Source organism: Sardina pilchardus, chromosome 20 (genome assembly GCF_963854185.1).
Source record: "Sardina pilchardus chromosome 20, fSarPil1.1, whole genome shotgun sequence".
Lineage (NCBI taxonomy): Eukaryota > Metazoa > Chordata > Actinopteri > Clupeiformes > Clupeidae > Sardina > Sardina pilchardus.
In genome coordinates, this window is record NC_085013.1 from 19,262,223 (window position 1) to 19,286,800 (window position 24,578).

At 43.4% G+C, this 24,578-nt stretch overlaps 2 protein-coding genes across 2 annotated transcripts in view; both read left to right on the top strand.

The window, feature by feature from the left end:
• The first annotated feature begins 62 nt into the window (after positions 1–62).
• LOC134067823 (tribbles homolog 2-like) lies at positions 63–1,913 on the top strand. Its single transcript, XM_062523272.1, has 3 exons — positions 63–332; positions 483–775; positions 929–1,913. The coding sequence occupies exons 1-3, from the start codon at positions 192–194 to the stop codon at positions 1,374–1,376; spliced, it is 882 nt and encodes a 293-aa protein (XP_062379256.1). The 5' UTR covers positions 63–191; the 3' UTR covers positions 1,377–1,913.
• Positions 1,914–2,487: 574 nt separating this feature from the next.
• Positions 2,488–24,578, top strand: part of LOC134068092 (kelch-like protein 29) — an 88,330-nt gene continuing 66,239 nt past the window's right edge. Inside the window, exons 1-2 of the mRNA XM_062523606.1 lie at positions 2,488–2,776; positions 7,128–7,196. The gene's annotated coding sequence lies outside the window, so the exon portion shown is untranslated. The remainder of the gene's footprint in view (positions 2,777–7,127; positions 7,197–24,578) is intronic.

A 24,578-nucleotide genomic window follows, 5' to 3' on the forward strand; every position in this document is an offset into this window, starting at 1 on the left:
CCCCACTCCACCCAAATGAGAAAATAGAAGTATCAGGATCACGCAGCGTTCCAGGGTTGTTCTGTAAAAATTGCATTTTTTGATATTAGAACGTTAACGCATAGCCTACGCCTGCGCATGTTATCACAGCTCAGTTAGATTCTGAGGGATAAATAGTTGAAAATAGGCTGCCTAGGCCTAACTGATCTAACATGGGACATGCGAAGTATGTTGTGGAAACATTCAAGAATACTAAGTTGCCCTGCATGGGGAAATATGTATTATTGGATTTTCTCGGAAATAATATTTTACGAGCAGCTAACACGGACACTGGAAATAAATTGATCTGCAAGGTAACGTTAAAAACACAATTGGTGGCTTTTATTGCTATGCTTTTATTATAGGCTAGGCCTAAGCATAATGCAAACCGGTCAAATTAAAGTGACCGATCATATTACAAAAAAACATTTTGAGTTGTTTCTCATGGCTGTCTTCTTTTGCAGGTGTTTTACATTACTCGATATTGGGAATCATTAGCCGCCTACTTTCAAGTTCCAGCTCACCCAAATCTGAACCAAATCATCGACACTGTTCTTGGGGACACAATGGTCTATGTATTCTTTGATCATAGCTATGGAGATCTACACTCCTATCTGAGGTCCGTGAAAAAATATCGAGAGGATGAAGCAGCCAGGCTATTCCATCAAATGGTTTCAGCTGTTGCACATTGTCATGATTATGGTGTTGTTCTGATGGACCTCAAACTGAAAAGTTTTGTCTTTAAGGATGAAGACAGGTAGGCCTTGTGTGATTTAACCGACATTTTCAGTGATGTAATGTTGTAGGCCTACTTAATGTGTAGCCTATAGGCTACCTGCAGTGGTCCATTGAAAATACTATCTTTTTTTTTTATTTTTAATTATTATTATTTGAACATTTATTTTAACAGATGCTATTTAAAGCTTGACACTTTGGAGGATGCATACCTCATGGTGCAGGGACATGACTCTCCGCCCCGAAGGCATAGATGCCCCGCTTACATTAGCCCTGAGGTCTTGGAATCAGAGAGCCCATCGTCATGGAAAGCTGCAGATGTGTGGTGCCTAGGAGTCATACTTTACACCATCTTGATGGGACATTATCCTTTTAATGACACTGACCACAGTTCCCTCTTTCAGAAGATCAAACGTTGTAAATATAGTCTTCCAGACATACTGTCCCCCAAAGCCAAGTGCCTCATCCATAATATCCTTCGACCAGATCCTGTGCAACGACTGACAGCAAGAGAAATATTGGATCATCCTTGGTTTTCCTCAAATAATTGGACTGGAAATATGGCAGGGGACAAGTCTGATAAAGAATGCTGCGATCAGATGGTTCCAAACCTGTTTTGTTGAATGAGGAGAGATCAATCTGAGGAAATTGAAGTGTGCCAAAGCTTTTCAGCTTTTGTAGGCATCAGAAATGTTGTGCTGTCTCCCTATATTCCTGATACCAAAAACTTGCTCTTGTAGGCTACTTGATAGCTATGAACATAACCATGTCTTCATATTTCACACCAAAGGTTATTTAATTTAGCCCAACAGCTCAGTGTCATGCCAAGATCAGAGTGACACCTGTTGACAACTTTGTTTTTGGGAACACATAGTAGCAGCTGCCCTGGAACCAGTAGATGGCACTATAAATACACCGAAAGGACATTACATTGGAGTTGCCATGGACTGTTGGGGTGAAAGTGGAATTTATACAATCATTTCTGATGTTACTGTGTGTGCTTATGCTGCAGTGTAATACATTTTTGTCTGTAAGCCTCCTTGTAACTCAGGTTCACAATGTTTTGCATGTGATTGGCCAGGCATGTCAGAAGGATTCATCTTGGGCATTGTCTTGTGCGTCATGGAGATGCAGAGACAAAGCAGATTGATTTTTGGATAATGCAGAAAAATAATGTTTTATTAACTTTTTTGTGTCTTGTTATGGTAGAAATGGGTGAATAAAAATAAAGTAAATGTCAAAATCTGTATGGCTTTTTATTTGTTAGCCAAACCTTAGCTGGGCGATAGGCTGGATAAGATTCTGTTACATTCTGCAAGGAGTCCATTCATGGAGTATAGGGCATCAAAACAGTAGCCTAGTGCAGTCTGATTATTATGATAAAGAATAGTTTTTGTTGTTGTAAGATTGTGTTGTAAGTAAACTATGAAATACAAACAATTCAATTACCTAAAGTATTTTAGCATGCCACTGCCTATGTTCAGATCAGAAAAAAAAAATCGGGAAAGGCGCACAGAAACTATGCGCACGCAGATGCTATCCGAATACTGAAAAACAACTGTATCGATTTGCAATAGGCTCCCCTGAGTGAAGAGAGGTGTTTCAATGAGTTCCAAGTTTGGGCAATGTGGGGCGCTATGAGACTGGCTGTCATTGACAGTAAAGGGGGAGGAGCGGACTAGGAAAGAAGCCGCTATACGCCGTGTGTGTTGAGTACGTGTGTGTATGTGTGACCAGGCCGTCGCCCGCTCCCATACGCCGAGGCAGAGAAAACAGTGGGAATTGGAGAGCTCATAGCATCTGCCAACAGCATTCACTTCGCGGACAATTCATTACTCAAACGAAGTAGTTGTGTGCATTTGAATGGGCGTACAAAGTGACAGAAGCCGTGCGGTCGTCTCATGCTAGCTACGTAACGTTAGTTTAGACTGACAATGAAACAAAAGCGTGCAATGTGTCAAGGGGAACATTCCAATTAAAGCGCTACAGAAAATACAAGGACACCGGAGCTGTAATTTAAGAGGTAAGACAAATGCATTTAATAACACTGAACAGATCTATTACAATGTATGATTAAGATTGTCTATGTATTGTACGGTTTTACATAATTATCGTCATGATGGACCAGGTGTTTCTACTGCGCTAACGCAAGTTACATTATCCCCTCTTTAAAAGCTTTATTCTGTGTGTGCGTGTGCTCTGTGTGCGCGCAAGCGCCTAGGCTTAAACCTTTTCAGGAGAAAGGTCCTGGCAAAGCGAGCCATCGTGTCCAACTAACACAGAGCGGTCTACTTCTGGAAGTGTTGTGAATAAATGGCTAGTGGGTTGAAAATCCAAGCAAGTGCAGAGAACACATACTGTCCCTCAGCAGGTGTTTCGAGATTGTGTTTGCTACGACTTTCTATTGACACCGCTGTCTGTTAGGATACATTTCATAGCATCTTTGACATTATATCTTTGAGTTAGCTGTGTACGCCTGAGGGTGGTCGCTTTTTAAAGACTCGTCATTTAATGCAGTTGTATTTGATGGTTGTTGTTAATTTGTGTTAGATGTTTTATTGGTAGCCTGTTATCAACTTCTCCAGTTGGTAATGATCTCATCGCTATCGGTGTCATGGCTGTCAAACATTGCTGTGACATTTAATTTTCAACTGACATGATCTACAGTAGTCTTGATTGCCAGTCTGGTTAATGGATATTTTGGCCACATAAAGTAGGCCAGTATAACAGTCATAATATTAGCCTACCCCCATGCTGTGTAGGCTAGTGGAACCCATATCCTATATCTGGCAGACCAAGTGAGTTCAGTCCAAAATGTTTCTTCTAACACTAGCCTTCAATATATTTTGGTTTTAAGTTGGATTGTATTGAAGATTGCATGTGCATGAATTCACATCTACTATCTGTATGCCATCCACCAACCGCCCAGAAACTAATGTCCCTGTGCTCCTGGTTGGGGGCATGACCATGAATTGTTTGTGAGGTTCAGCCGTGTTGCACAATAGTCAGGTGACAGCTCTTGAGAAGTCAGAAGTTAGCCCAGTTTGCTTGCTTGTGTAGACAGAACAAAGGATCCTAGTGGTTGCGTAGTGCAGGTCTGTCTGAACAGTGTGGTGTTGAAGGAGTTGCACCTTGATTCAGTTCAAGATTCATCGGCCACAACTGCAGGGCAAGGAACCTATAGCGATTCTGTGAAATGTGATTAGGCTTTCATTTATGGTCATTTATGAGAGCTGCATTTTACACCTGGAAAGGTTACAGCCATCCTTGAAAGGGGACATTCACGTTAACTGGTCAGAGAGAGAGAGAGAGAGGGATAGGGCCATACTTAATATAAGATTACAACAGTAGGGATGTGGTCACAATTTCTTGATTGCTGCCAAACAAAACCATTTCTCTATATTGATGATGGAGAAAGCACATCAAAACAGAACAGTTGTCTAGAAAGGTTGAAAAATGCTTTTTTTGGCTTTGATGACAAAATATTACAGGCCTGTCTAAATATGGCTTTTAAGGGTTTATTGATTTTATGAGATTTCTGGAAACATAATAAAAATTGTGAGGTCACATTTTGATCTGGACATAGCCTATAATTTTTTACTCATTTGATGATGTTTAGACAATCAGGGACAATGTTTGTGTAAGAAAGGCTCTCTGGAGTCTGTGTCTCACAGTAGAGAGCTGTGAGATGTGAGAATACATCCTCTGGCAGGAAGCATTTCATCAAAATATTATCACTGTGTGGCAACAGTGTGGTGTTTTGTGGCGCTCATAAATCATTTGTCTGATCGCCTTCTGGTCACACTTCTCTCCTTAGATACCATAGATGAGACCATTGTAGACCTAAGCAATGGCAAGGGAAAAGATTGGGGCATGTATTTGTTTATTGGGGTTTCATTTTGCGTTAAATCATTTACATTTAGATGATTAATACAACAATTGAATTCATATCCAATGTCCATTAAATGTATTGATGTGACCAGGTGTATGTCTTACAACAACATTAACTGCAGAAAATAGTACCTTTTTTTCTTCTGTATTTGAAAATATATACTTGCCGTTAAAGCACTGCTCTATCATAGCATGCACAGTAGCTGTTGTTCAATAGCATAAACATTATTTACAAAACTACAGTGGGATGAATTCAGGTCGACCACTGCTGGAGTAAATGTCACAACAATGTTAAAATCTGAACATATAGTTGGGTTTTAAATAGAAGCTAGACACAATAGACTTACCTCATACCCTGGATGTTTGCCTCTGTTCAGCCCACCCCACCACGCACACACACACGCACGCACGCACGCACGCACGCACGCACGCACGCACGCACGCACGCACGCACGCACGCACGCACACACACACACACACACACACTGTGCGATTGACCATCAGTCACTTCATCAGTCTTCCAGTGTGGTGCCTCGTGCACCAAGCTGGGCTTCCTTACACAAGTCATACATCCAACTGCTTTTTAAATGGACCTCTTTCAAGTACTGCTTAGGACTTGCCTTTGGAGGGATAACTGTATCTGCTATACCTGTGCTGGAGGATTGCTCACAAGATAATGACTGCTGCACCAGATTTAGATAAAAAATGATATTGGTCTACTGGATATATTTGTCCGGCTTAATATGTCTGTCACATCGATACGGAAAATGTCAATTTCCACAGAAATACTTTTTACACATGTCCTTGTAGTTAAACCTCAACAGAAAATATGTTGACACAAAAGATAATAATAGAGGCTAAGCACACATATTTAAAATGATCACAGTATAAAACCAACCACTTCAACCGGCCAACAATTCAAACCAAATAGCGAAAGGGTAGGATAATCGTTCATTCTAAAGTCAGCTCATTGTGAAATGGAATTCTAGCATTCATCAAACATTATAGTATTCATTCAGGTTTAGTGGCATTGTGGAAACCTTTATCAATTATACACACGTTTGCATTGGTAGAGAGAATGAATGAATTAAAGTACACCTGAGTTAATGATTGGGGTTAAGAAGATAGTTTGCAGCTTGCCCTGTACGTGTGTCTGGAGCTGAAGTGGCTCAGTAGGTACTGGAATTTCACCTGTGATGCTTGACAAGATACAATTAAAATTTAGTTTTACCTGTACAAATATGAACGATTCGTTAAACCCTCTCTTCCGGTTTCTGAAAATAAAATAAAAAGATGCAATGCCAGTTTTCACTATTGAGATCTTTTCAGTTGTTATGATAGCCTATTCCAACTGCAGCAAGGTTTATGTACTGTATGACTATTATAATTGTGAACTTCTCTAAAAGAAAGAGAAGCATGGACTAATCAGGTGGCCATGAGGGTCCCCCTGTCCTTGACACAAAGGAATGACAGAGAAAACATGTTATTATTGCCAACATATGCCCAATGGTAACACTGCCTCAAATACTTTAAAGTAGATCAATACGTTGTTAGAAACCTGCTATTTTTAAACAATTCAAAGATGAATAGAATACCCATGTTTTTTTTTATCTTAGCAATGCTTTCATGGCTGCAGTATCTGAATAGTCAAAATGATGACTTCTCTCTATCAGAATGACTTCCAAAAAGCCTTTTAAAGCTTAAATAATTAGATGCTTTTCCAAAAGTGTTGTGAGGAGGGCCTTAATTAGGCTAACCTTCTCACTGCAGAATAGAATTGCACAGTCATTAGTCCTCCCTTAGTCGTAGATGTCGATCCAGCTACATCTGATGGATCTACCGTTCGTGCAGCTTGTCGCCTTGGCAATAACATGGAAAGAAAAGACTGGTTACCTCACACAAACAACTGTTTGGTCGACACTTCAGTCTGGGATTAATAAAAAAAGCATTCATTGCTGGCATTAGGTATAGAATTAGTTTGGTCAGTCAAACATAGCCTTGACGAAAGCCTTGAAATTTCATTCAGCAACAGTGTTTGGTGGAAACTAGTCTGATTGCAACCTTGTAACAGTTTTGCTGTTGAATGAATTTTGAATGGTCACATTTTTGCTCTGAAAATGTCATATGTTTGGAAAATAGCATACAAAAGAAACAGAGTGGCTGAATCAGACTAAAGAGGAAAAATATTAATGTAGCAGACCCTCCGAAGCATGTAATTATATCTCTGTGTTTCTAAGAATTTTTAATCCAGATTAATTCAGAATGCTGTGTTGGTTTTGATTTCATACATACCAGTTTTAATTAGACACAACAGTTTTATTTGCAGTTTTTATGGATTTGTCATTTGCATTTAAGTTCTGATCTGTATATTAGTCATATTAGTAATTGTTATAAATATGTATAGTACATTATATCATTAATTAAGTGGGGAAGTATTACTAATTTCCCTGTTTTGAATTTAGATTTCTTTTCTATTTCCACAGGAAAGGTGGATTTGGGGGAAAGAAGAAGAACCTTTTATGGTAATGTGACTCCACCAGAGGCTTCATTTGGTGAGTATCTGAGATGACTAATTAGAACTGAAGTGTTATCACCCTTAGACTAGATGAATTGATTTACTTTTGGTCATTAAACCCCAAATATTGGCTGCGCTGTACTGATGAAAGTTTTAGGTAATAAAAATAAAAAGGTAAGACAGATGAATTAATTTGAGTAAATTACCCTCAGCAGTGCAGGCCACTGTTGTTGGCTTCACTTCCCGTCCGCCCCTGATTTGAGAAACGTAGAGCCAATCTTCTGCTAATGCTGATTACAGCAGCCATTGGATGGTGCCACTGTAGTGAGTTGAGGACTCCAGAGCGAAACGAAACACTGATGATGTTTAATGTGTAAAACGGTTCAGGAAGTCCCAGTCTGCCTGATGGCTCTAATGGCATAAGCAGAAGCGCTGCTGCTCCGCGGGCCTGACTCGCTAGCCCCACCGTCCAAAAGACCTCTTCACTTGCGCTCACAGTCTGAGCAAGCGTTGCAATGGATTGCTGTGCTGCTGGAAGCCAGTGTGTGCTGAAGCCGGTGCCCAAGCCAAGCGGACTGCGAGTGTGTTAGGCGGGAGGTGTTTGAGCTGAGTATTACGGGGCGTGCGATCATGCTGTGGCCCCTGCTGTGCTGGTGCGCCCAAGGGGGTCACAACCTCTTCGCCTCGGTTCTGAGACAGCTTAATTACGGCGTGGCACCATGTATGGACACAGATTACAGGGAGAACGGAGCCCAATGTGAAAAGTGGTGTGTGTTTAAGGAAATATCTGTGTTTTCAGATTTCTGTGGGGTGTGTTTCACGTCCTCCTCTGTGGCTAACATGCAAATGAAGCGGGAGATCTTGAATCGGAAATTGATGTTGTTGGTCCTTGCGCCGGCACTCTTGTGTTGCCTGACATATATGTGATTGAAAATAGATATTTTGGATATTTTTTGCCAAGGGTATTTCTTGTCCAAGGGCCAGAACCATTTATATGAAAAGGAAGGAAAGAGCATGAAATAACGTCTTTGTTTGGAGTCAGGTGGCTATTATGAAGAGGGATGTGTGAAATGCTTTTTCGTGCCAAGCTATTTTCAAGCTATTTTTTTTTATTTTTATTTTTTTTTGTTGGTAAATGATTGAGCCGGGTGCAAGAGACTGGCTAGGACTGACCCCCCGAGGCTAATGGAGTTTATTGGGTAGAACACAGTGACAGGCTTCAGTGTTTGTGACGGAGCACTTAGGAATCAACAATATCATTGACATTCTGCTTTGCTGGTCTGCATTAAGATTGCAAGAGTAGGGAGACATAATCCATTACTGTCAAAAACCTCATTTCCAAATGTTCAAGAGTTGGAAAAAAAAGATGGGCTTTGAAATATAGCAAATTCTACAACAAATATTAAGAAGTCATCTGTGTTTTTCATATTAGAATGCTGTTAGTGTCATGAATTTAATTAAATTCACCAGTTGAGTTTTACGATTCATATGCACAACAAGATGTGTGCAGATTAGCAGGATTTTGCTGAACATATTTGAAATTGATCAGGCCAAGCAAGTGAAAAGCATTTTTCAGTGACCTTGTAAAGCAAGACAAGCACCTCGATCAACCGCCAGATTGAATCTGTCTCACCTATGGGCGCACAGCACTATAGTTTCACCTTCCACTATCTGCAATGAAAAGTGATCAGAGCTTGTGAGACCTCAGAAGCCCACAACAGACAGACAGACATTAGAGTCAGACTGCACTTTGCTGAAATGCACCTGACCTGACCCCAGCGTTCTCCAGCAGAATAGACTGGAGATAGTGAGACCAAATTACAGCTCTCTGGTGCTACGAGCTTTTCCAGCTTATAGAAAACAAAATTAAGTCTTCAAAGAGAAGAGTCATTTTCCAGCAGGCAAACATGCGAGAGATACAGTGACATTTTTAAGTCTTTAGCGCTTCAAAAGCTAAATTGTGGTATCGGGAACGGGAAGTCAAAGAAGACCGTTCAAAGACTGTACTGTTCAGGGGCAGCCATGTGCATCTGCATCTTAGGTGGCCGGCCTTCCATGACCCTGAATTATATAGCAAAGCTCGGAGTAGTAGTATTCCTTGAAACAAACACTGACTATTTCTGAAGAAGTCAGCGGTGAGTGAGTACTGAATGTGTGAAAGGTTAATACACTCAAGTGGTGATTTTTGCAATGATAACTTCAGTGGTTACGTGAAGTGCTTGATTGTATTTGTTTTAACTGAGGCTTGCTGCTATGAAATACAAACTGTCAGAAGAATCTATTTTTATTGTCTGATCTAACCAGGTAGAGTATATTCAGCCTTTAGAGAAACAGAAAGGTCTCGGTATGTCAACAGTGGAACAGAATCCAGACACTTGAGACAATGTCGTCTGAAAAATTGTGAATATTTTTGGCTGTGACTTGAGGCATTTTATTCAGATCAGGCCCTTCAGTGCTGACGATTCAGATGGAAAGATCAGAGGAAGGGACTGAAATCAGTAATGTAGTTTAGAGTCAAACGAGTTTAGGTATTTATATTTCCAGGGAGATTTAGCAGATCTGTCAATGTCCATCTGTTACCAATCAGGCCTCCATAATACAGATTTTATGATGAGGATGTCGGATACCTGGAATATGTCAGCGGAGAACGGGAGAACAGTTATGTCACAACTATGAGATGCTTCGGCATCAATGAAGTAGACTAGCAGCAGAGTGCACACACACGCACACGCACACGCACACGCACACGCACACGCACACGCACACGCACACGCACACACACACACACACACACACACACACACACACACACACACACACACACACACACACACACACATACACTCTCTCTCTCTCTCTCTCTCTCTCTCTCTGTCTCTCACAAACACACATATTGTCATGTCACCCTGTCAAATGCACCGTATTGACAATCTGAGAGATTTAAATCTAGTTATTTTTGGACTTTTCCTCAGAGATAACCTGCTGTCAAAATTGATTCAACGCTCAAGTGCTTTGGAAATTACAAAGAACTTGAGAGTCCTTCAGTGTCAGCTTGCATCACATGTTGATGCATGCATATTTTTTCATCTTTATTTTTTTATGCTCATGGGTATTTGTCTTGGCACATTGTCCCTCAGGTTTGTTACTATAAACAACACAATTAAAATACTGAACTGCCCACCAAAGTGTGAATATTGGAAATGTAGGCATTAGAGTGAGATCACTAGAGTGACTAATTTGCAACGAAACAAAGACTGTTTACTAAACTACAAACATATGCAGAGCCTCTACAGCTTTTGCAGATTTATCATTCAAATTCATCAGTAATCTGGTTAGAATGTTTTTCAGTGGAAACGTCTTGGTTCTCGGTCTTTTCAAGACAAATTCAAGTTAGCTTTGGTTGTAGATTTAAACTCCATAAAGCATCCTCAAATAACTGATTAAGTTATAACCCAATAAAAAAAAGACTGTTTGCAAAGCTTGTCTCGCATCATAAATTAAGAATCCCACAACAACATTTCCTCCTTGTGACATGTTTCCATTGTCATTTTCTCACCACTCCTCATTGTGTAGGATGCACTTCATATGACTGCTGTCTATAAGTCATCCAATATAGCCCAACACACTGTGGCTACTAAATCACTACTCTCAGTCCCACAGTATATGTAATGGCCTTACTCATGGCTAAGTTGCTTACACTATTCAGTGTCTCCGTGCTGTTCCTCTGCCATCTAGCTGCTCCTGGGCAGGGTTCCAAATGACCGTTCTCATAATCCACTAATGGTAATGAGGCCGTGCAGTGCAGTGCAGTGCAGTGTTTTGTATTGGCATGGTGCGCATCATCTCTCTGGTGAGCACTGCTTCAAGGATATCAGCCACAGTTTCTCAACAAATTACACACTTTGTTATGGGTCTCTTAAGGTCCCATTGACTTGTTGGAACTCTTCACCTGTAAGGATTACCACTGTTTACACTTAATTTCACATCTTCACTTTCTCAAAAAATAGCACAACCCACACAAAAAACACAACCCACGAATGAATGTAACAACATACACGCAAACGTGTGCAGTTGAGTGAAACCGATGACTTCTATCGTGTGTCTTGTGCAGTAAGGTTTGCGATTGAGCTGCCATATGCTGAGATGCCTTGCTCATGTGAAATCTTTGAGCGGTTGGGGTGTCGCTTCTCAGATATGCTCCTAGCTGTAGAATGCATCGTTGCACTGCAGGGCTGTGCTCTAAGCTGGTGTGACACTTAAATAAGTTCTTAAATGAGATTCAAGCTTCCAAACTTTATTTGCTGAGCAGTAAAAAAAAAAAAAATAGAAAGTTAGGCAAACTGATTCCACTTCTTGAGGCAAACTGCATTTTACCTCTGACACTTTTAAAGATGTCTTTCCTTTTTTTAAAGGCTTTCAGGAGATTGCGGGTCTCTTGAGACCAGATGTGACTGTGGTGTTTCATGATGAGAGTGCACGTCTGCGGACAACTCGTTTAAATCGCGCCGTTGGTAGCGGTTCTACGCCAGTAATAACACAGAAATTCCTTTTAAAACTCATCCATAACTTGATAAAAGAACAACTGACCTTTGCAGTTTCCTATAAGCTACACCATTTCAAGTTATTCGATTTGTTTAGAATCTTGTCTCATGGCGGTACGTTGTTAATGTCCCACTCTAAGAAAAAAGCTGTTTGCTGTGGCACCACCTGTGAACCTATAGCGTACCTCACCCTGCTGTTGGATTGCATCCTTGCGGTTTCTTTTATGAGACTCTAATATTGTTTTCAGCCGTCTTTATTCTCTTGGTTGACATTATCGGCATTATTGTCAATCCCAGTATGCAATTCAATTGACAACTGTTGCCCTATTATTTTGTGCTCTTCACATTCTTGCGAATTTGGAATTTCGGAGCAGAGGATTGGGTCTGCTCTCCAAGCAAGGAGCTCGCGGGTAAAGGTTAATTGCTTTGCTAATGTTATTGAATCTCCTTCTAAAAGTGGGTCACACACAGCGCTCAAGCAGACAAGCCTTTGTGAAGTCAGCTGTTTCTAACTTAATTCCAGATGAGATTGAGCGAAAGGTGCCACACATAATTCTTCTCTCTGCCTCAGCACTAAAAGAAAGGTATCAGTAGATGGAGTCCCCTCCATCCGCAGACGCCACTGCCTTAGGGCTATCAATTATTCATTTTATGTAGTGATGAGGATGTTGAGCGGACTGGGGGAGAAAAATGATTATGTTTGCTGGACTATGTTTGATGACAAACCTGCGAGAGCAAATTCGTAGAACGATAGCAAGGACTTTTCCTTAATTATTCAGGCGTCTTGAAAGCTTGCTATCCATGTCACTGAGATTTGACAAGTAATCACCAGGGCAAATTGTAAGGTTAAGATGTAGTGAAAAGTGAGGTAAGGAGGAGATGGGGTGAATACTAAAGTTGCTTTGGTTCAGCCCTAATAATTCCTGGAGAAGAAGGGTGGTCAAAAAGTGGCAATTGATGGCAAATGTGGATGTGGTTTGATGTAAGCGAATGACTTCCTATGATGATATCTTTATGGCTCTACTGATACATTGGTGTACCTATTAGCCAAACTATCTGTCTAGGTAAAGGAAAGCCAAATAATGATCTTTCATCTAAATTCCCAGTATTGTTTTTCCAACTTAACATTACGTCCAACAGTAAAACTGTTAACATGGAGGCTAATTTGATTGTTGGTGTATTTGTGAAACATAAACGTGTTTATACTGAGTAACTTAACAGCAACACTATCATTTTTGTCTTTCTTCTGTCACTCCATATGTTTTCTGACCAGTAGCTCAGGTAGTTCGCCACAATGATAGCATTAGCTAATGCCATTGTTTGTCTGGGTGACCATTCGTACAGATTTCAAGCCCTCTGTTTGAACCTAGGTAGAGTCTCCTCTTATTTAATTCATATGCGAGTGTAGACTTCTTACATTATGAATTATGCATTATGCAAAAAAATAGTCGTCTCTTCTGTTCTCTAGGTTGGTTGTGGTTGCAGCGCGGTTAAAATTTTTCTTTAGGATACCGGACAGTTGTATCTTTGGCTGACAGGTTAGTTGAGAGATTCTGACAGGATAGTTTTATAGCCTAGTTGTATCAAAGATCCTTAATTACTGACAAGATAGAGCAACGTAATGCATCTCTATGGAAGCAAAATTCGAACAGTTCCGGTCTGCTTAAAGGGGCATGTTGCAAAGACGTCATAGTGGGATATCGATCTCTGTCAGATCGGCAACCCACACAAGCAGTGCATTTCGAATGTTAGCAGGTCTGCTTAAAGGGGGATTTAGCCCCCCTCCCCCTTGTGAAGACAGAACGCGGAAATGATGGAACGTTTGCGCCTCTCGCTCCGCTTTAACCCTCTCTGGTTGTATCGTTGGTTGATCTTTGGCTGACAGATTCAAAAATAAACAATTTTGAAATAAATGTAGGATCATTATGACACCCTCTGAATGCATGCCAAGGGTTGTGGAATTCCGTTCATGAGGGCCATATCAGCTACACTCATGCATACACACACACACACACACACACACACACACACACACACACACACACACACACTAGGGTGACCAGAAAAATACAGAAAAACTACCTATGTCCCCGTTTTTTGAAGATAAAACAGTGTGACTATCAATCTGACTGTGTTTCAGTCAGATTGACAGTCACACTGAAAATGTCCCCGTTTTTGGGATTATGTCCCCGTTTTTGGTCTCGGACATCTGGTCACACACACACACACACACACACATACACACACACACACACACACACACACACACATAAACAGGCATGCACACCCACACCCACACACACTCATTTACATACACACAAGTTGCAAGAGTAGGGGCTGGAGTAGGTGATGGAGACAAATTGATTAACATGATTTGTTTTGCCGGAGAGTGATATTTAGTACCGCTTTGCAGTACATCTGGTTTCTTTCGCTTTGACATTGTTTCACACACTTTACAAAGTTTTTTTTAAATTGTTGATGACTTTTTATTGATCCTCATCAAAGCAAGACCACACAAAAGCCCTTTGCAAAAGTGATGGTTCTAGGAGTGAAGTGAAAAGACCCTCTAATTAAGCAGCTTGCAAACTGGCTGAAGTTAGCAGATAAGTGCAGCTCATTTTGAAACCCTACTTTTGCCATTGTGTGAAGACTTAAAGAAGCTATTTGCTCTTGGCTCTCCGATCCATCTCTGTTAAACCACTGGCTGCTATTGCAGTTTCATAATGTAGAGAGAAGCCATATATCCATTGAGGCTCATTTATGAAACTGCAAACTCACACTTACTTTTTCAAACAAACGGAATAGTGATTTACAACAGAGAATGGGATAGTCTCATCACCAGCATCATAAAGAATTCTTGGAGTTTTGGACATGGCGGCTACTGTGCAGGCTAAGCTATTGGCTGATCAAGGGAAAAAATGATCACTAGTTCACTGTAATCATCTAGTGATCTAGTGATCTACTGTAATCATCTAGTGATCTAGTGATCACTCATCCACTCATCTAAGTAACAAGTTGTATGATCTTTGTGTTCTAGAAGTTGAAGACAGAAAAGAGAATGTATGGTGTCATGATGTTCTAAACAATGGAGGAGCCCATGGGCATGATTGACAGCTGTCACTCCCATGCCCTTTTTCTTCCATGTCAGTGATAGATTGGAATTCTCATTCTTCTTATACTTAATATCCGTAGGTATCAGCGGACATCACTCATGCAATCGATGCTATAGGTGACCCAGGCCAAAGCCAAATCAAATACGTGTAGGCTTCCAAACATGCCAATTATTATCCAGGAGCGCATTTCCCAAAACCATAGTTGCTAACTAAGTTAGCACCTTTGTTGGTTGCAATGCAATTTCCCATTGCCAACCAACTACGTTGCTAACAGGTTGGTTTTGGGAAACACACCCCTGATTGACAAACTAGTGAAAAGTTCTGTACTGTAGATGTTGCAGTTTTACTTGAATTGCTTTGCCATTATCATTTACTCTATAATTCACTGATCTGTAAAAAGCTGGAAAAATAGAAAGAAGTTTTTAGATTTCTGTTCAGTTGAGGAAGGGTATTTATTGTGTAAATCAAACAATGGCCAATGCATTGCCTTGCTGTGTTGACAGCAGCTGCAGTTATCTCTGCTGTTGTATCAGGGTCATGATGACTATTACCTGGACTGGTCAGTCAATTTAACCCAAATAATGTGTCTGTGGCCTTGTGGCCTTTCACAGAAATATCTCCAATATGTCATTGTGTCCTGATCAATAGTACACCGGCTTTTTGATTACTTTCAAACGCAAGCCTGCTCTAGTTCACACACTGTATTTCATTTCACCAGAGAGAGAGGGAGAGAGAGAGAGAGCGCAAAAAAGTGATAGAATGAGAGAGAGAGAGGGAGAGAGAGAGACAGAGTGCAAGAGAGTGAGAGAACGAGAGAGACAGAGAGAGAGAGAGATTGCAGCTTGCTAATACGCGCTCCTATCTTTCTGATGGCAGACGTATATCTCTCTGCAATTTGTTTACTTTCTGCTTTTTAATAGGACAGGATGACGAGCACACTAATAGACTGTTAGCAGAGTGGGACTGTTGTGTGTCTGGCTTCACCGTTGCGTAAAATTGGCCAATTGTGAATGAAAATCAATCAGAGCTGGGCGACTGGGCGTAATATTTACCCACCAGACAAATCAAAAAAAGAGTAAATGTGGGCTTAGCTTTGTGTACAGACAGTTTATAGCTGGCGAGGTAATTTCATTTTGATTGAACGCAGCACCACAACAGAGGGCTGACTGTTTAACATGCAATGATATCTCAGAGTCTCAACATAAATGCACTCATACTTTGCCTAATAGCTCAAGCATTGCATGTGGATTAAAAAAAAATGGAATGGGTTAAAGCAGTGAAATTATGTTTTTGCCATAATACTGGCTCTGGCAAGTGAGAATTGGCAAAAGAAGAATTAGACTGCTGAGACAGACTGGAGAAATAATGGAAGTTTTCTCACAGTTTTACGAGTCCAGAGGTGTGTCAGGATTTCACACTTCTGCAGTCGCCGTGTCAGAGCCTTGTATGGGCGATGGGATTTGTTAACTCATTATCAACCCATATGTTTTCACAAGTCAAGCATTAAGACCCATTTCCTACTGTAAAAAATCAGGGCTTTGAAGTCGCTCAGGCATGAAAACTGGAGCAGACTTGACACAATGAAATATGGATCATTTCTCCCAAATGGTAGGAGGCTTTCACCGAAGTCATACGTTCTTTCTTTGTTTTCACAGTGGTGTACCGTTACAACGGTTTACCTTTTTCGAATTTTGTATTCAAGCCTAAATTTCACAGCAGTCTCATAGGGGCATATTTTTATTAGAGAATTCAGCGACTTTTGTTGAGACGAAATACGCTGCTGTTGCGCAATATTTGGTGATTTCGTGTTGCACCGGTTGCGACACCTAGCTCAGGCCTGTGTCGTCTCGACGGGCGGTGCCTGATGAAAGGGTTAAAGCCGTGAGAGTGTAGTGCCCTCCCTGTGAACTGGGCCAATAACCTTGCCGTGCACTGCACTCTGTCTGACCCCGAGACGACTCAAGATGGGTAACCAACCGCAAAGCGACATGATTTCTTAATGAAAAATTTAAGGCGTTTTGGGAGCCTCTCCATATTGAAGACAGGTTTGAATGTCTGTCTCTGTTTATGTCTGGTAGACTAACTCTGTCGTCTATCTCTCTGCGCATCTCTCAGTGTTTTCTTCAAACTGTTTTCTGTGAGAGATCAAATGCAGTGTAGCGTCTCTCAGGTATTCATTTCTCAAAGAAAACGGTAGTTCTCGGACACATTTGGTTAACGAAACATGTTGTCATGGTGTGCTGTATTGTTACAGCATGAAGGTGTTGCTTGTTGCTGGGGAATGACATTTCTTTTGCCTGCCGCTGAACAAATGGATTAAGGCTGCAAATGGATTCATTCCAATATTGTTTCGTTTCACCATATAGTAAATAATATCTCTATAGATACAGTATATTGCCTAAAATACAAAGAGGCATTTATAATTGGAGCCGATCTGTGTATCAAATTCATTTGTATATTCATCTGTGTAAGATAATTGTAGTCATACCTCATAATGTGTGTGTGTGTATGTGTGTGTGTGTATGTGTATGTGTGTGTGTGTGTGTGTGTGTATGTGTGCGTGTGCGTGTGCGTGTGCGTGTGCGTGTGTGTGCGTGTGTGTGCGTGTGTGTGTGTGTGTGTGTGTGTGCGCACATGTATGTGTGTGTGTGTGTGTGTGTGTGTGTGAAACACTCCACCTTACATCAAATGACTCCGAATCCTTCAATCCCACAGCAGGACTGCAGGAGTCTTCAAACCCCATGAACTCCCCCTCTGCCGTCCCCCTCAGCACCTTATCTGGCCAGTAAGCCAGCAGAGTCCCAGGTGGTAGCCTGCAATTATTCTGTGCAAAATAACAGCACACCTTTTCCACCAGCTAAGGGTTTTGCTTTTGAAGTTGGCATGGGCCAAGATCTTTAATGAATCTTGTTGATGACCAAAGAGCTGTCTCTGTGTCTTATTTTAGTTTTAGATGCAGGTGCAATAGCATTGAAATAATGTGTTTTTTTTTTTTTTCAAAAAAAGAAAAAAAAACACATTCTCCAATGAGAAATGTGACAGGCGGAGATAAGGGATTATGCCGAGGCTGTCGAGGCAGGTCGGTAGCACACCAGTGGACCCACCAGTCAACTCGTCTCGCGCCATTAGGCCACGAGCGCTTAAGTGTCTGTGGCAGGAGAGTCGGGAGGCTGGCCAAGGCATCGTTACGTTACGGCAGCAGGGTCCTCCTGCTGATCAGATTTGCCAGGTGCGAGAGGCGGCAAACACATTTCCATGACCTCCAACAGCATGTGTTACCCCAGGCTCTGTCCCAACTTTAAGTTCCCCCGCAGGGCTTCGTTTCCAAAGGGTTGCAGCCCGAGTGCCACAGTCCTTCCTCAAGTATAATAATTCCAATTAAGTTTCATTTAATCAAAACTTTGAGAGCCGTGCTCCCTCTGCCCCCCAGTGTACAGTATTAGCGAGGGCCTGAAATAGCACTGCCTTGATGGTAATTTTGGATATATACAGCTCACACTTAGTTTCTCATGCTCTGGTGAATGCAGCGTTGGTATTTAGATGTTGACAATGTGTAGCTGTGTCGGGGTAAAGAAGGGGACATTATAATTGGTCTATGTTTTATGTGTTTTCTTTCTGAAATAAGAGATGCCACTTTAAGGACTTTTCTAAAGGATCATGATATAAAGACTTTATTATTATATAAATCTGTTTAACAACTGATATGGTCATAAAAACATTTAATTTCTCTATTCATTATTCAGTTATTCAGTTAGGTAGTAGAGGACCTGAAATGTCCACTCTACCTTTGTTTTTCCTGGCTGGCATTTAAAATCTTAGCCTTCAAAAAAGTAATCTTTCTGATAGTGCATCTGGACTGTATAGTGGAACTAACAGTGAAGATATAATTAAGATTATGACCCTACTTGTAGGCAGAAGATGCTGATAAAAACCTCTAAAGCAGAACTAGAAGTAACAGAATTTCATGCTGGGCAGTCATGTACTGTAGACGTACCCATTAGCGACTCCTTGGGAACTGCATTCATATGATTTCTACAGAAGATGAGCCTATACTGTCCATTTTTTTCGGACAATGAGGGCTCAGTCGTTGAACCAGCATGTTGCCAAAAGACAGCGCAATTAGGAGTTTCTGTATCCTGGCCAGGTCTGCCAGGTCCTCGTCATCACCCAGCGTTTTGGACGATCTAGTGTAAGAGCTGTAATTGCTTTCTATCTTTGGCCCTGAATGCTGTCTTTGCCGAGGGAATTGACCCGTATTTTGGACGACTTCTCCCGTGCGGACCGTTTCTTTTGAATCCTACAGTACGAGTCCACGTGAGCCGGTGAACGGCACGTGGATGAGTAGACCACCAGATCGCCATTTTTTTTACGAAGGCGGCTGGATGTTCATTTACTCACATTCCACATTCCTCCATTAAAATAGGATTCTCAGAAGCGCGACTTTATACACAGCTCCTGGGAAGCGCGAAAAGGATGGCTCCCTCTTTGCATTCCTCCCCCCAGCCAGACAAAAGCAACAGACGACGCTGCAACGCTTGAACATTGTGTGCCGTGGCCGTCTGCTTCTCCAAACGGGCAGAGCTCATTCAGATAAGACCCATGACGACGAGGACGCCTTTCGGGTGGGATTCCTGTGGCAGTGCACACAATCGCCGTTGCTTTCAGTATCAGCTCGGCCAAGCCCTCTGTGCTGACTAGGATGCTGATGAAAGCTGACACTGTGATAATAGTGCCTCGCTGGCCGGCCAGCTGGACAGGTGTTGCAGGCTGCACGTTGCGGACCAGCAAGTCGAATCGTTTTGCGATTTCCCTCGCATGCCTGTCACTTTATTTATGTCTGGGTGCGATCACTCCGCGTTAGGGCTCATCAGTGTTCAGCATGCCAACATGTGTGTGTGTGTGTGTGTGTGTGTGTGTGTGTGTCTGGTCCCAGCGCGTCCAGCGCAGCCCCCAGCATGCCTCCAACACTGCCGCCGCCGCCGCACACCGGCTGAGCACCAGATGCCTAAGCCACTATATAAATATTTGGGTCAGAAGGCTGTTTTCCTTCTATTAACGGCAAAATCTGCTCCGCTGGCTCCCGCATACAGCACCCCTCGCTCTAAATGTGGGAAGAGCCGCGGAGCTCAATCTGTTGTTCCCAACCTTGCTGTTCTCTCACCTCGCAGGCCTGTGAATTACCAGATGATTATTTGACCAAAGAGGGCCCCTTAACACGTTTAATGAGCAATCCCTCAGGGTTGGCGAGCCAGCCGGTTCATAAATCCATGAGGTAGGTGTGAAGCCTGTGCCCTGCATTGTTTTTTTCAGTACGCTCAGTCCTGACATGCTCACAAATAACAATAGGGTTATTTTGGTCGCTCGCTTTCTCTCTCTCTCTCTCTCTCTCTCTCTCTCTCTCTGTTCTCCCTCGCTCTCTCATTCTTTTTCTCCTCTCTCTCTCGATCTCTTACTCTCTGTCTCTCTTTTAGCTTTTAAAATTAAGCTTCCCTTTTGTTCGAGAATATCTGACATTTTGCATAAACAGTCTGGTCCTCTCAGTCCAGAAACTAAAATGTGCAATTATGTAAGTGTAATGTAGGTGGAACAGCCCTACTTAGAAATCAGTGGTGATTATGTAGGAGCCAGGATATCAGCGGGTGTGTGTCTGTGGGGGTGTGTGTGTGTACGCGCACATATATGTGTGTGTATGTGTGTCTACTGTATGTGTGTGTGTGTGTGTGTGTGTGTGTGTGTGTGTGTGTGTGTGTGTATATGAGTTTGTGTGAGTGTGTGTGTGTGTGTGTGTGTGTGTGTGTGTGTGTGTGTGTGCGTGGACGCATATTTAAATTCCTAACGTAGCTGTGCTCTGAACCACTCACTCCTTAGCTTACTCTGCAGATGAGAATTTGGCCCTGAAATATTTAGTAGCGGGCGTACGTTTGGATCTGTGTGCTCCTGTGGCCGCCTTTGTTAAACGGCCGCTCGCCTAAAGTGTTCTGGTCATTTGCGGGCGAAAATATTTGTCAGGTAATGGCAGGCGAGCCCACGCTTTATTTCCTCCATTACCGCTAGGCCCATCACACACACACACACACACACACACACACACACACACACACACAGAGATGTCCCCTGCGCCTTTGTTCCCGCCGGGCGGGTACTTGGTCACTGTTTGGGCTTTGTTCCCAGAGAGGGAGAGAGAGAGAGAGAGAGAGAAAGAGGGAGGGAGAGGGAGAAGCCAGGGAGGATGGAGGCCTAGCGCACCTTGCATGTTTACTAACCTAGTTAAGTGTGTAAATGTCAAGGCATTATAAAGTCACCCCAGGAGGCGTTGATGAAATGCAGGTGTGTGCGGCCGTGTACGTGTTTGTGTGTGTGAGTGTGTGTGTGTGTGTGTGTGTGTGTGTTTGTCTGTGTGTGTGTGTGTGTGTGTGTTTTTCTGTGTGTGTGTGCAAATACGTGTTTATGTGCGTGTGTGTGCAAATACGTGTTTATGTGCGTGTGTGTGCATATACGTGTTTATGTGCGTGTGTGAGAGTGTGTGTGTGTGTGAGTGTGTGAGTGTGTGAGTGTGTGAGTGTGTGTGTGTGTGTGTGTGTGTGTGTGAGTGTGTGTGTGTGTGTGTGTGCGTGCACACGCATTCCTCTGTGTGGCCCACTGGAGGTAGGAGGCTGAGTAAGTGCTTTGCTATTTAATATGCAGCCTGGTGCAGCTGAGTGGAGCTCGGGCTGTTGTGAGCGGGAGTGCTAGCATCATAGCACATGGAGGGCTGGGACCTAATTGCTCTAACACATTGATGGTCTTCTGCACTCCTCTGCCGGGGGGGTTGCCGTGAGTGCCGGGGTCACTCAGAGTGCAGCGTTTTCCGTGTCTTCGGGGAGGCGGGAGAAGTTTCCTCTCGGCGGCAGCTAACGCCATCCGTGCATTACAACCGGCCCCGTCTTGTAAAAGATTAACACTCCCACCTGTCACCATTAAATCTGCACTGACAAAAAAAAAAGCCTGTGTGGATGGGGAAGTGTTTTCACTGACTTTGAGAGGAGATGTTTTTACGTGTGTTTGGAAGGTATTCAGACTTCTCTTCAGGCATAGGTCATCCAACTCCCATGGAAAAAAAGGAAAAAGTGTTTTTAATGAAAAAAAAAATTGCTGACGTGCTGATGAATATATTTTCTGCTTGTGTCCTCAATTTCAGAGGCCGGCCTGGCAGCATTATCATCTAGGCACACACTCCTGGAAGCCTTTTCAATTTCCAGAAATTTCCCATGAATAGTGTGAATTTCCCCCCAAAGCACCCTACCTCCCCACCACCACCACCGCTCCTGCAATCAGCACATGTCTTACCTGATCCAAAAAGGTTTCATGCCTTTTGGGGAGCACGGGGGGGTTGGGGTGGGGGGGGGGATGCCGAGTGATTTTGATTGCCTGGGTCTGAAGCGCGCGCTCTGCGCCAGGGATGCTCTCGGGGCAAACGGCTAGCTTAGCGCTTTCATTTCCTGGCGGAGTGGCGGCGGCGTTTGGCTGGGCTCTCGTCCTCGTCCTCGTCCTCGCTGGCTGGCGCTCTCTCTCTCTCTCTCTCTCTCTCTCTCTCGCTCTCGCTCAGCGTCTCTGGTGGCTCCGAGCGTCCCCCGCTCCCCTCTCCGCCGTTCCTCTCCTCTCCGCCCCGCTCGGCTCGGCTCGGCTCCGCACACGCTGTCAGATGAGGACATGGCGATAAACTCTCCTCCCCCAAGAGGAGAGCACAGAGAAGCAGCTCAGCAAGACTCACCCCACCTCCACCCCACACGTCCACCCCACACCTCCACCCCACACATCCACCCCACACATCCACCCAGCTCCAACCCACACATCCACCCAGCTCCAACCCACACATCCACCCCACACATCCACCCAGCTCCAACCCACACATCCACCCAGCTCCATCCCACACATCCACCCAGCTCCACCCCACACATCCACCCACCTCCACCCCACACATCCACCCAGCTCCACCCCACACATCCACCCATCTCCACCCCACACCTCCACCCACCTCCACCCCACACATCCACCCAGCTACAACCCACACATCCACCCAGCTCCACCCCACACATCCACCCACCTCCACCCCACACATCCACCTCCACCCCACACATCCACCCACCTCCACCCCACACATCCACCCCCCCAACCCCACACATCCACCCCACACCTCCACCCCACACATCCACCCAGCTCCAACCCAACATCTATCGCAAGATAAGCACAATGAAATGTTATTGCGGCACGGCTCGTTTTTTAATTCCCTACCCATTTTGTTGGAGAAAGGCTTGTGTTTGTGTGGCCTTCAGACCCATCAATGCACAGAATGCATTTCCCTCGGTCTCTTCTGATGCAGTCTCATTTCCCTCCGTTCCCCACACCATTATCTTGGAGCTATACGTGGAATTGCACAGCTTCAAAGATCTGTAGATGAATTGCATAATTTCACATAGAATTTTCTGTTACTCGTTTTGCGTTTGTAGTAATGGACCTGATTGCTCTTGACAGCAACTCCCCTCACGTCGCTAATGATGGCATTTAGAGCAAAGGGGGGAAAATGCACTCAGATGTTACTGTAGAAGCATGCAACAGGAGATAGTACACATTTTACATTTCACTCGGCCTTCTCATGCGTTTATCTCATTATGGGATATTTTGATCTGCGCTGCGTCTTTATGTGGCTTTTAATTACAAGGCTGGATTAAAGTCATCCATCGCCACCCTGTCGCCACGACGACTCCTCAGCCTATGACCATTTCACTGTCTGCTTGCAGTGTTTTTTTTTTAATCCTTTTTGTGTGTGTGTGTGTGTGTGTGTGTGTGTGTGTGTGTGTGTGTGCCACTTTTGAATTCTGATCTTAACGACGTTTGTCACCCTCACGGTTGATCCAGAGGCATCAGTAAGGCAATTTAATGCTATCTCATGAGAGTCTATGATGTGTTCTGTGCTACGGCATTTTTTTTACGCTATTGAATGTAATGAAGAGGAACGGAAATTCAGCCGGCTGTTTGGTCTCCTTCTATCACCATCAATGCTCCAACCGCGCCCCCCCCCCCCCCCCCCCCACCCTCTTCTCTCTCCACACACACACACACACACACACACTCACTCACTCACACACACACACACACACACACACACACACTCTGTGTACCTGTGGCTTTTGATGAGGTGTGGGCTCCTCGGCCGACAGGCCTGAGGATGAGGAGCGGACGGGCCTCTTCATCTTGGCCATCAGCCGGATGTGGCGCTGATGTGAGTAGCCCCTCCAGTGCCAGACGGCCGCCGCGCCGCGCTCTCTCCCACCCTCTCCCCTGAGCTTAGAGTAATCTGCGCCGGGGACCGGGAGCCACAATGCCTCTCCCCCACACACACACACACACACACACACACACACGCTGCAGACCAGCTGAATGGATAAATTGGCCTATGAGGAGTGTCGGGGGATGTTGGGTCCCGATAATAAATTGGGAGTTTGGCCGAGCGTGCTTTGTGTGCTGCGGAGAAAAGAATCAGACATCATCACCATTTCTCTGGGAGCAAAGTGAAAGTACGGGAGAGGGATTACTTTATCTTTCCCATTCCTCCACCTTTTTTTCTCTTCTTTTTCTTCTCTTATTCACTCCGTGGGATATGTTCTTTTGTGAACATGTTATTTTTTTTATTTTTTTCATTAACTTTTGTGTCAAAACGGGAAAAAACTGTTATTCAAGCACATTTTTGTTCTGCATTTCCTTGTGTTTTCCAAGGACGTTCATAAA

Coding starts and splice junctions, on each gene's coding strand:
- LOC134067823 (XM_062523272.1), top strand. CDS start 192: ATGGGACATGCGAAGTATGTTGTGGAAACATTCAAGAATACTAAGTTG. Junction 333..482: donor GAAATAAATTGATCTGCAAG/GTAACGTTAAAA, acceptor CTTCTTTTGCAG/GTGTTTTACATTACTCGATA. Junction 776..928: donor GTCTTTAAGGATGAAGACAG/GTAGGCCTTGTG, acceptor TTATTTTAACAG/ATGCTATTTAAAGCTTGACA.